The sequence below is a fragment of the Salvia hispanica genome, chromosome 6 (assembly GCF_023119035.1).
Source record: "Salvia hispanica cultivar TCC Black 2014 chromosome 6, UniMelb_Shisp_WGS_1.0, whole genome shotgun sequence".
NCBI classification, from domain to species: Eukaryota; Viridiplantae; Streptophyta; class Magnoliopsida; order Lamiales; family Lamiaceae; genus Salvia; species Salvia hispanica.
Genome location: NC_062970.1, coordinates 4,616,036 through 4,629,165, shown reverse-complemented (window position 1 = coordinate 4,629,165; position 13,130 = coordinate 4,616,036). Strand labels below are relative to the sequence as shown.

Here is a 13,130-nt window from a genome sequence, read left to right as displayed (position 1 = left end):
GATTTAGGGGAATTTTAGTTCAAGTTCATTTTATTTTGTTAGATTAACCCCAGTTTTCTTTTATTAGGATGGATCGGTCTAGTGATGATTAGATGCATAGTTCAAATGAATACTCTTATTATTTTACTCTTTCGCTCCAATCTGATGGCCTTTGTTGTCAAATTAATTTTTAGATTATAAATCGCTCTAAATTGTGTTTATTGGCTCTTGATTAAAATTCTTATAATGTCTGAATATCATCTAATCTTCTCAATGAGGCCACCACACTTTTTGTTTTGCTCTATCAAGATTCATATTTTCCACCCTATCAAAATATTTGTTCAATAAATTTGGTATCACTCTTATTTAATTTGAGTAAAGCTCGTAATAAGACCTTTTGCTCTTTTATTCCTTGAAGCTGGTCTAGTAAGCTCAAGAACATTTCTTTTTACTTATTTTTTTACTAATATTATTTGATTCTTGATTGTTATTGGTGAAATATGATGATTGTTGATTTAATAGTTTGCTTCAAGGCATTAAATTCGAGATCAATTTATAACAACCAAAAACAAAAACAATCAGAAACTAAAGTCCCAGAAATAGTTCTGGAATGAGAGGTACAACTAAAATCCCACAAATAGCTTTGCATCCTCTCTCTATCTCTGATCTCTTTCTGGCCCACAAACACCAGCAAAACTTGCAGCAATACAACCTAAATCAAGTCAATTTTCACATCAAATCAAGCTTTCTGAGTTGCGACAGAAGACGAAAAATCACCCACAAAATTATAACAAGAAACTGAAAAACACGCGCAGTTTGCTATCAGATTGAGGAGAAACTACATGCTAATACATAGCTAGGCAAGTCTAACAAAAATAAATCTATACACATTTCATTACACTACACACATTCAGCTCAAACTATTAGAAATGAACCACATAGATTAGATGGGATTGACAAAATTTAAGAGATTTTATCACGCCCCTGCAATTGTGAGCCAGAATGGCACATGGGACTTTCATAGTGTGAGTAGGCAAGACAAGAGATAAAGAGATAAAATCCATCATCGATCTAATACCATATTAGAAATGAGTCATTCACTGTCATAATATGTTGGATATAATTTAAGAGATTTTAACACAAAACAAGGGAAAGAGTTATCCACTCTTATATAGATTAGATGTGATCTTCATCAGGTCGATGTGAGACATAATTTAAGAGATTTTAACACAAACCTTGAGAGATTCTTGCGTTTGGTTGAAAATATTCGAATCGTTACACCATACAAACGACAGTACATCACAAGTTGTAATAAAAACAAATAAATATACCAACTATGTAAGGGGGAAAAGAATAGTAAGGAACAAATAGTATAGTCATAAATGGAGCATTTATATTTACCTTTTGGGTTCTAACGTATATACAATTTGAGGTCAAAGTTGTCGTACTCTTCTTGCTGCACCTTTAGAATTTGTTGTGCCGAGGCCACTATAGAAGCACCACATTCACGAATATGAATTTGTTGGAGAGTTGGGATATCTCCCATGGCGTTAGGGATCTCCTCTAGCTTATAGCAGCCGACTACAAACAAGGTCCGGAGTTTAGGGAAATTGGTCTCATTGGCTTTCCAGTGCACCAGATTTAAGGATTCTAACTGTAGGAACAACAGTGAGCGGAATTCACCTCCTTCTGTCGCCTCCCACTCTTCCTCTGCCTCTCCCTCTCCCTCTCTTTGAAATACACATTCCACTATTTTCAGCACTTCCAGATTCGGTAGTGTACACAGAGTTGTCAACAAACTCCTAAATACTACACAACTATGAAGACTTAACTTTCTAAGATTAGATGGAAATCTGAGTTTGTGCAGAAAACGACTACCATCTTTATCCAGTTCAGAATTGCAATACAATATTTCGAGCTTGTGAAGATGGCTAAGATCAACAACAATGTTTGGTGAGTCTTCATAATAGATTCCCAACCTTATGATATTTGGAATTCTTTCAAAAAAGCCACTACTAATCAGATCAGGACTTATCCACACAATGTAAAGTGTCTGCAGCTTCTTGAGATCAAATTTCATCTTCTTGATCTTGATTATTGTGTGCTTCAACCTAATATGTATTAGCTCATACATCTCCCACAATTCAGATGGTACATAGCGAACAAAATGTGCAGAAATCAAGGTCTGCAGATTTTGCAATCTTGATATTCCATCAGGTAAACCCGAGGGGCAGTTGATAGCTAAGTAGCGTAAGTTTACAAGTTGTAAAATTTCTTTTGGGAACTCCTCGAATAACATATCCAGTACATCTAGCACCCTAACTAATCTTAATATTCCAAAAACAGGAGATATATTAATCTTATCATTAGTGCATATAAAAGATCGGGCGAATGACATTAATTGTGGTGAAGCACACACATCTTCCATGTCATATGATGACTCAACACTTACACGCCGCATGGAATCCTTAACGTGTAAAAACTTCTCCTCATTAGCTTTCCTTATGCATAAATCCCTCAAAAGATCATGGATAGAGTAACTCAATGCTTTCCCATTGGACTTTTTTCGTGTAACCAAAAGTAGATTCCTCTCCACGAGAAGTTTTAAATAATCCTTAGCCTCTTCCTCCAAACTCTTATCACCATTAGATTTCAAAAATCCCTCAGCTATCCATAGACTCGTAAGTCTAGATTCCTTAATCTGATGATCTTCTGGTAAAGCTCCCATATATAAGAAACATGGTTTCAAATAAATGGGTAAGTGGTTATAACTCAGGGAAAGTATATTGGAGAACCGCTCGTCTGAATCAACAATGGAAGCTTTTACATCTGTTGAAATCTGCTCCCACACATCTTTTGATCTTTCAACCTTTGACAAAATCCCACCAATCACGTGAATTGCAAGGGGAAGCCCACCGCATTCGCTTGCAATCTTACTCCCAATCCCTTGTAATTCGAGAGGGCAATCCTCTTCTCCAAATACAGTTTGGCGAAGTAGATCCCAACTTGCTGACATATTAAGCAGTTGCATGTCATAATGCGGACCCTTAGAGTTTGCTACATATTGGGCCACATGTGATTCCCTGGTGGTGATCATAATTCGACTCCCGTTATTGTTGTTTGGGAGATACATCCTTATCTCATCCCAGAAATTGGTAATCCATATATCATCTAACACAATCATGTATCTGCGCCCAAACAACCTCTTATACAATATATCTTTCAACTCATTTTTATTACGTCCCTTTAGTTCATCATCAATCTTTTCGATTGGGCAACGAAGAAGACTTAATAGAATATCTCGCATATTGGGAAGTTGTGAAATTGCAGCCCAACCACGATAATCAAAGTGAGTAATAATGAGTTGATCATCATAAAGATTTCGAGCAAGAGTGGACTTACCTATGCCACCCATCCCAGTAATAGGGATGATCTCCAGCTTGGTCTGCATATTTGTAAGTCGATCCTTCAACTGCAGCAGATTTGCATCAACTCCCACCAAATTGTTCTTGGAGCTTGACAAAGGAGCAACAACCGGCATCTTAGTATCCTCCACCTCCACGAGCTTAACAGACTGAAGTTGTTGCATTGTTTGCTGCACGTCTGATACCAGATCATGTGAAGAAGAAGCGGCACTCGGTGATGAAAGGCCAATTGAGTGTGCCTTGCCCTCCACATGTTTCACAACTTTTTCCGATGCAAAATCAAGTAGTTGTATTACTCTGTGTAGATTTGGAGTGGAGAAAGTAAGGCTTGTGCCTTGAGGGGTGGAAAGCATTTGACGAACCATTCTACAAAATTATAACACATGAACAGTGATTAAACCAGGAATCTTATGTTTGGGGAGTCTTAGATATTTTTCGATGTTAGCTTTGCCGAAAGATGTTAGGGGGTTGGAAGTTGTAAGAAATATAGTAAATGACTAATGAGAGAGAAAGATTGAAGGATGTATGCTAAATGAGAAATAATTAATCAAATACATATTTCTTAGGAATAAAAAGAATAGTTTAAATTAAATTTATTTATATTATATGATATATTTACATATTTAATCTTATCAAAGTCCGGAATAAAAACGTAGACAAATTTTAGTAAATAAGCCAATATGTAGAATATGTAAATCTATAACATAGTAGAATTTTGTACATAATAATACTACTAAAATGAATATTTTGCAAAAATAGAAAATGTAAAACTGAAAAACAAAGAAAATAAAACATTGGATAAAACAGAAAAACCATAGTAAAATTTTGTACATAATAATAGGCATATTTTTTTGCAAAAAAAAAAAAAAAACTGAGAAATAAGCAATATGAGTAAGTGGGCTGCCCGCCCTTCAACTAATTACTTATTGAGAGTATTTTATAAATCATCATTATTTTGGATTTATGCTATATTGCCAAAATAGTTAGATGGGCCTAGATAGGGTAGTGGGAATGGGCTGTCCCGTAAGATTAATTATAAGATGCACCATAAGTTTGAAGCTTATGTTTACCGATCATTTTATTTTTGTATGTTGATTGCTAGCTTCACTGTCTGGTTGTTGGATTTATACACTGTATCCTACCAACTCATTTACTAGAAGCAATAGCGGTTGTGTTGCTCGATTATCATAACTCCAGCAGCTTCTTGTTTAATTGTGGTTGGAGATCAATGGGGCAGTTACATTAATTTCTTGTAATTCATAACAATATGAGAGATGGAATGGCAATGATAAGCACTTTTTACATTTATATTGACCTGTAATGACTGCGGATATGAGCCATTTCGTTTTCATTCTATTTTTACCAGTGAGTTAATTATTCATAATTATTTTCCAATTATAAAAATTCTATTTTACTAGTGTGGCATTTGTCCATCCCATTATTATTACTACCTACGTCCACCAAAATTTGTCCCATTTTCCCATTTCCGTCTGTCTCCCAAAATTTGTCCAATTTCATTTTTACCATTTTTGGCAGTGGACCTCATATTCCATTAATTCATTTCTACTCACATTTTATTATAAAACTAATATATAAAAGTAGGACCCACAATCTATTAACTTTTTCAACTCACTTTCCATTACATTTCTTAAAACTCGTGTCAGGTCAAAGTGGGACAAATTTTGGTGGACGGAGGTAGTATTAGCTAGAGCCAAAGTTGGCATTTACACCCTTAATATTTGTTCGTTGTTATTCCTGTTTGAAAGAAGGCAGTGGTTGAAGAATTCCTGTTGTGAGTGCTTTTTCTGATTCAGATTGGGCCTCTAATTAATCTGGATGACCGGGGATCGGTTACATGCGATTGTACTTTCCTTGGGTCTAGCTTCATACTAGTATTCAATTGTAATGTATTGTCTGCATTCAGTTTTGTCATCTTGCTGGCTAGCTGGGTTTTGAGTTATTCATGTTGTAGCATCATCCATTCCTTGTATTTAAGGAGACATTACTGAGTTTGATACTCATGCAATAAAATACAATCTCTGTCTTTAGAATTTGTTTTCTTCTCTTTATGAATTCAGATGGACAACATTTATAACAACCAAAAACAAAAACAATCAGCAACTGAAATCCCAAAAATAGTTTTCTACACGGCATTAAATTCAAGATCAATTTATAACAACCAAAAACAAAAATAATCAGAAATTAAAATCCGAAAAATAGTTTTGGAACAAGAGGTAGTACCCTTTGCATCTTCTCTCTCTCTCTGATCTCTTTCTCGCTCACAAACACCACCAAAACCTGCAGCAATACAACCTTTGGCAGGGATCACGAGATGTTTAGGAGCATATTACAAGCAATGTAACAATGTCTGAAACTGAAAAGCAGTTTGCTATCAGATTAAGGAAAAACTACACACTAATACATAGCTAGGCAAGTCTAACAAATATAAATCTATACATATTTCATTACACTGCATACATTCAAACTACTAGAAATGGACCATAGATTGACAAAATTTTAGAAATTTTAACATGCCTCCGCAATTATGTACTGGAATGACACGCCGGACTTCCATGGCGTCCGCAAGAGAAGAGATAAAGAGGTAAAATACATCATTGACCTAATATTATTTTAGGAATTAGTCACTCACCCACTTAAAAGGCCTCATAAGGGAGAGAGCAATCCACTTTTATATATGATCTTCATCAAGTCGACGTGGAACATAATTTAGGAGATTTTAACACAAACAAAGAGTGAGTCTTGCGTTTGGTTGAAAATATTCGAATCGTTACACCATACAAACGACATACATCACAAGTTGTAATAAATAAAATAAATATACCAACTATGTAAGGGGGAAAAGAATAGTATGGAACAAATAGTGTAGTCACAAATGGAACATGCATATTTACCTTTTGGAGGTCGAAGTTGTCGTACTCTTCTTGTTGCACCTTCAGAATTTGTTTTGCCGAGGCCACTATAGAAGCGCCACAATCATAAATTTCAATTTCTTGGAGAGTTGGGATATCTCCAATGGCACTGGGGATTTCCTCTAGCTTATAGCAGTCGCATACAAACAGCTCCCGGAGTTTAGGGAAGTTGGTCTCATCGGCTTTCCAGTGCACCAGATTTAAGAATTCTACCTGTAGGAACAGCAGTGAGCGAAACTCATCTCTCCTTCTGTCGCCTCCCACTCTTCCTCTGCCTCTCCCTCTCTTTCAAATACACAGTTATTTATTCTCAGCACTTCCAGATTTGGTAGTACACACAGAGTTGTCAACAAACTCCTAAATACTACACAACAATGAAGACTTAACTTTCTAAGATTAGATGGAAATCTGAGTTTGTGCAGAAAACGACTACCATCTTTATCCAGTTCAGAATTGCAATACAATATTTCGAGCTTGTGAAGATGGCTAAGATCAACAACAATGTTTGGTGAGTCTTCATAATAGATTCCCAACCTTATGATATTTGGAATTCTTTCAAAAAAGCCACTACTAATCAGCTTGGGAGTAACCCTCACTGTGTAAAGCGTCTGCAACTTCTTGAGATCAAATTTTATGTTCCTGATTTTGAATACTGTCTCCTTAAACTTAATATGTATTAGCTCATGCATATCCCATAATTCAGATGGCACATAGGGCATAAAGTGTGGATAAATCAAGGTTTGCAGATTGTGCAATCTTGATATTCCATCAGGGAAACCCGAAGAGCAGTTGACAAGTTGTAATATATCTTCTGGGAACTCCTCCAATAACATACCCATGACATCTAGCACCCTGTCTAATCCTAATATGCCAAAAACAGGAGATATGTTAATCTTATCATTAGTGCATATAAAAGATCGGGCAAGTGACATTAATTGTGGTGATGAAGCACACACATCTTCCATGCCATATGATGACTTAACAATCACACGCCGCATTGAATCCTTAACGTGTAAAAACTTCTCCTCATAAGCTTTCCTTATGCATAAATCCCTCAAAAGGTCATGGATAGAATAACTCATTGCTTTCCCATTAGACTTTTTTCGTGTAACCAAAAGTAGATTCCTCTCCACGAGAACTTTTAAATAATCCTTAGCCACTTCCTCCAAACTCTTATCACCGTTCGATTTCACAAATCCCTCAGCTATCCATAGACTTGTAAGTCTAGATCCCTTAATCTGATGATCTTCTGGTAAGGCCCCCACATATAAAAAACATGGTTTCAAGTAAATGGGTAAGTGGTTATAACTCAAGGAAAGTATATTGGAGAACTTCTCCTCTGATTCAACAATGGTAGCTTCTACATCTGTTGAAATCTGCTCCGACACATCTATTGATCTTTCGACCTTTGACAATAGCCCACCTATCACATGAATTGCAAGAGGAAGCCCACCGCATTCCCTTGCAATCTTAGTTCCTATCTCTTGTAATTCAAGAGGGAAATTCTCTTCTCCAAATACAGTTTGGCGAAGTAGATCCCAACTTGCAGCCTTGTTAAGCAATTGCAGGTTATGATGCAAACTCTTGGCGTTTACAATGTGTTGGGCTACATTAGAATCCCTTGTGGTGATCACAATTCGACCCCCGTTATTGTTGTATGGAAAATACATCCTTATCTCATCCCAGAACTTGGTGCTCCATATATCATCTAACACAATCATGTATCTGCGCCCAAACAACCTCTTATACAATATATCTTTCAACTCATTCTCATTACATCCATTTAGTTCAGCTTCAATCTTTCGTTTGGGCGACGAAGAAGACTTAATAGAATATCTCGCATATTGGGAAAAGGTGAAATTGCAGCCCAACCACGGTAATCAAAGTGACTAGTGATGAGTGGATCATCATAAAGATTTCGAGCAAGAGTGGACTTACCGATGCCACCCATCCCAGTAATGGGGATGATCTCCAGCTTGCTCTGCATATTTGTAAGTCGATCCTTCAACTGCAGCACATCTGCATCAACTCCCACCAAATTGCTCTTGGAGCTTGACAAAGGAGCAACAGCCGGCATCTTAGTATCCTCCACCTCCACGAGCTTAACAGATTGAAGTTGTTGCATTGTTTGCTGAACGTCTGATACCAGATCATGCGAAAAAGAAGCGCCAAAAACTAAAATCGATGATGAAAGGCCAGTTAATTGTGCCTTACCCTCCACGTGTTTCACAACTTTTTCCGTTGCAAAATCAAGTAGTTGTATAACTCTGTGTAGATTTGGAGTGGAGAAAGTAAGGCTTGTGCCTTGAGGGGTGGAAGCATTTGACAAACCATTCTTGTTTCAATAATATCTTCAGCTTTATATGAAACATCTCTGATTCGGCTCTCCAAATTACTTGGTAGTATATTGGTGAGTGAAGACTTTTCAAGAATGTGAAGACTTTTCAAGAATGTGAAGCAGAGATTCAGCCTTTTTGAACAGGGATTTGAGTTGTGATCATCAACAATCCAAAGTGATTCTTCAGGATTAAGGATTCATTGGATGATGGTGATGAGAGACTCACATTTTATTATCAAACTAATATATAAAAGTAGGGTTGTGATCAATTGAGATTTTTTAGTTTAATTGAAAATTGAGATGCATTATCAGCCACTCATTTATATTAAATGAGTGGTCCAGAATTTGCCACATCAAAAACATTTTTAAGATTAATTAATTATGAAAGGGCAAAATGGGTAATGTGTCTCCTGATCTTAATCGGCCTCTTCTCCCCCATGGCGCCGCTCCCAATCGAAACCGTAGTCGTAATCACCCCCAATTTCCTCTCGGTCGAGTACAATCGCGTCGCCGCCTCCGCAATCGGAGCGATTTCGCGGTTATTAGTGGAGTAGACGTCAGTGGCGTTGGTGGACGAGGAGGGGGGAATTGATTGGGGAGATCTCCCCTTGCACTGTTCTGCTGCGACAGCGGCGGCGACGACCGTGATGACGCTCTCGGCAGGGGATATCGAGAGTGAAGAAGTACAATTCCGGCCGTGCAGGAGCCAGATTCGGCAAAATGGCTGAGGATGATATGGTGTTCATCCATTCGGTTAGGCGGATCTCGAAATTGACGAACGCGTTGAGCAAGTTTCCGAGGTTGAAATCACACTTGGACCATTTTACCTCCTAGAAGGAATGTTATTCTAAAAAGACAATCCAATGGTGTGATTGCTCGTTACAAAAGCTTGATCAGTTGCTAATGCCTTTTCCATGATTTGATTTTTCATAGAAATTTAGCGCAGTGGTCAAGCCCAACATTGTCTGTATCATCATCAGCCTAGCAGTCTCTGCTCATTGGACAGTTTATCACCTTGGTAAGGACAATGCATTCCTCCATAATGATTCACAAGAAGAAATATGGACACGCGGTTGCCTCCTGGATTTGAACAAGGCACTTCTAGCATTGGTTGCAGCCTCATAAGTCTCAATTTGGCCTCAAACAAACTTCAAGATCTTGATTTCTCTTGGTTTCTCTTAATCCAAAGTCGATACAGCTGAAGAACTTTAGTGCTCTCCAATTCTCAATCCATGGTATCTCCTCTTGACACTCATTGGAAGGTTGAGAAGCAAATCTTGAGATACTTGTGAGTGCTTTTTCTGATTCAGATTGGGCCTCTAATCTGATCTGGATCGGTTACATGCTATTGTACTTTCCTTGGGTCTAACTTCATAGTATTCATTTGTAATGTATTGTCAGCATCATCCATTCCTTGTATTTAAGGAGACAAGTGAGTTTGATACTCATGCAATAAAATATAATCTCTCTTCGTCTTTAGAATTTGTTTTCTTCTATATATGGACAACATTTATAACAACCAAAAACAAAAACAATCAGCAACTAAAATCCCAAATATAGCTTGCTACAAAGCATTAAATTCAAGATCAATTTATAACAACCAAAAACAAAAACAATCAGAAACTAAAATCCCAAATATAGTTCTGGAATGAGAGGTACAACTAAAATCCCACAATAGCTGCCACCCTTTGCATCTCCTCTCTCTGATATCTTTCTCGCTCACAAACACCAGCATAACTTGCAGGAATACAACCTAAACCAAGTCAATTTTTGCATTAATTCAAAAAACAAGCAAGAAACATTGATAAGGCTAATTTCATGTCTTGATTATGAGGTTAAATTCAGCAGTTTCCTGGGTCTAACATAATTTTTAAGCCAAGAAAAATGTCTGATCCAGAAAGAAGGAAAGAGATTGCCTGGAGAAAGAGTCCGGCAGAGAAAATGAGCAGAAGGAAGAAAAGAATCACCAGACGGAGGAGAATTCTAGATGAAGGGCAGAATGGAGAATTCAAAGAAGAATCTAGAAGCTCAACTCCACTCTTATAAATAAGAGCACGCGTCATACACGAAAAAAGGTTGTTCCATCATCCACTTTTAGCTCTTAGCTCACTTCTCACACTCTACCCACACACACATTAGGGGTACCAATTTGGGGGTTCGGGGTTCGTCATTACATCAGAGTTGTGTACCTCTCTCCACGCGAAGCGAAGAAACAGTTTAAGTCTTCATTTCTGTTTTTGGATTTCCCGAGTCTTCGTTGTTCGAAGCTCGACCTTGTTTTGTTAAATTTCTGTTGAATTCGTACTTATCTAGCTATGGAAGTTCTTGCCATGGTTTCGTTTCATGTTATTGTTGCTTTTTGTTTTACTTTGAATGCTTTTAGCTCTTGATCTAAGTTGTTGAGTTGAATTGTGTTGAGATTGTAGTTAATCGGTTGAATTTAGTTGAATCGGTGTGATCGGAGATGGGAATTGTTGTGGTTTGTTGATGAAGCGTCCAGTGTCTGGACGCTTTGTTTAGTTTCTGTTTTCTCATTTACCTCGTCTAGTGATAGTAGATCTGCCTAAATTTCTGAGTTTATCGTCATCTGATAGTTAAATTCAGCATTGCTCTGTTTCGATTTGATGTTTGCTCTGTTTTTGGTGTGAATCGTTGGTGAAGATGAAGCTAGATGTTAGTTAAATCCATAGTTAGTTATTTGCATCCTTTCATTCGTGCCTTTACTGTTTTTATAAATGGTCCCCATAATTTGTTTTAAATCTGTATTGGTAGTTTAGGAAAGTTTTTCGTTAGGTCTAATAAGTCCCGTTGCTGAAGTGTTTGAATCTCTGTTTTCATCATGCATGCTTTTATTAAGTTTTTCCGTTCCTAGGTCTAGCTGGTAAAATAGAACATTTACATTTCCTAAGTCCAGTAGTTAAGTTCTCAACTCAAAGTTGCGTGGCAGTAGCCAAAAATCTTTTCCAAAGTCTCTCAAATGCTTTTCCTTACGCTTCCATCTCTGTGTGATTCGATCTCTATTTCCTTATACTAGTTTTTTTAGTATTGTGGGTTGAGGGTTTTGAAAGGCATATAAATTGTGTGTCCAACGACCGACGGTTTTGAAGGTTCTCTGAGTTCCTAGACCTTGTGATCTAGCGGATTCTTAGAAATCTGACATTTACTTCTTATTTCGAGCACATCTGCATCTGACAAAAAATCAGCTTTTCAAACATTGGCAGGGATCACGAGATGTTCAGGAGCATATTACAAGCAAGCTATGTAACAATGGCTGAAACAGAAAAACACAGGCAGTTTGCTATCATATTAAAGAGGGTTTTTGGCTTTTTAAACCAAAACCTTTCCCCGAATTTCGGTTTTTCCCATCAACTATGAGATTTGTTTTTAAAACTACGAATTTTCATTTCGTTATGATTTTCCCCCGGCGGGTCAACGACGAAACCCAGGTTGTCTACGTATCAATTTTAATCCTATTTGTCACTAAATTGATTACATGAATCCTATTTGGCACAATAATACATACAGTCACAATTATTACATAACAAATGACAACTTCTGAATAAACAAAACACAACTTTAACATTTTGAATTATGCTATTCGGGTCGGAAATGTGCTATTTGGGTCGGGTTGGGAAAATCCTAACGAAATGAAAGTTCGTGGTTTTAAAAATAAATCTCATAGTTCATGGAAAAAATCGGAATTCGGGGAAAGGTTTTGGTTTAAAAAACCAAAAACCCTATTAAAGAAAAACTACATAGGGAGTAATACATAGGTAGACAAGTCTAACAAAAATAAATCTATACACATTTTATTACACTACATACATGAAGGGGTTTGGTGCCCCTTGCACAGCGGAAGACTTGTACAAAACAAATAAATCAGACGTAGGATCTATTTGACCGATTATGCGATTAATCAATTCACATGTTAAACAGATAATTGCATGCTAGAACACAAATAATTCATGCTCAAAGAAAGTAAATCCTAAAACATGAATTCTAGAGTTACCGATTTGATTCTCCAAAGAATCGTCGATTGCTCGCGCCTTCTCCACGATGATCTTCAATACTAGACCACGGATCTTCTCTCTGGTTCCCGAACTGTATCTCGATATCAGGGTGGGCTGATCTTATCAAAATACTAGGACTCGAATAAAGAAGACAGAAGAAATCAATCTCCAATTAGGAGAAAAATTCGAACTCCTCTAGGTAGAGGGAGACGAAAAATATGAGTAATGATAATGAATGATTTCTGTCTCCTTTATTCTCCTATTTATATTAAGTTCCTTTTTGGACCCAGATAGAAATCTATGGAAGGTTTTAGATATGGGCTCCCCCAATTATTTATTTCTCGCGCTTAAGATATGAATGTCCATTAATTAATTAATGTCTGCTATGGAATTAATTAATTAACATCTTATTAATTCCAAGAGTGGACTTAGCAAGAAACATTTATTT

The 13,130-nt window shown here is 37.0% G+C and overlaps 2 protein-coding genes and 1 non-coding gene across 3 annotated transcripts; 1 reads left to right on the top strand and 2 right to left on the bottom strand.

Annotated features, from left to right (window-relative positions):
* The first annotated feature begins 72 nt into the window (after window positions 1-72).
* LOC125197611 lies at window positions 73-153 on the top strand. Its single transcript, XR_007172147.1, has one exon. It is a non-coding gene; the product is annotated as a small nucleolar RNA snR60/Z15/Z230/Z193/J17 (small nucleolar RNA).
* A 353-nt stretch (window positions 154-506) lies between these two features.
* On the bottom strand, window positions 507-3,769 carry LOC125194525 (putative late blight resistance protein homolog R1A-10). Its single transcript, XM_048092789.1, has 2 exons — window positions 1,381-3,769; window positions 507-691 (listed from the first exon to the last, which is right to left on the bottom strand). Exon 1 carries the CDS (start codon window positions 3,767-3,769, stop codon window positions 1,391-1,393), a length of 2,379 nt encoding a protein of 792 aa, XP_047948746.1. The 3' UTR covers window positions 507-691; window positions 1,381-1,390.
* A 1,837-nt stretch (window positions 3,770-5,606) lies between these two features.
* Window positions 5,607-8,055, bottom strand: LOC125194524 (putative late blight resistance protein homolog R1B-16). Its single transcript, XM_048092788.1, has 3 exons — window positions 6,768-8,055; window positions 6,317-6,516; window positions 5,607-5,702 (listed from the first exon to the last, which is right to left on the bottom strand). The coding sequence occupies exons 1-3, from the start codon at window positions 8,053-8,055 to the stop codon at window positions 5,607-5,609; spliced, it is 1,584 nt and encodes a 527-aa protein (XP_047948745.1).
* Window positions 8,056-13,130: the final 5,075 nt, after the last annotated feature.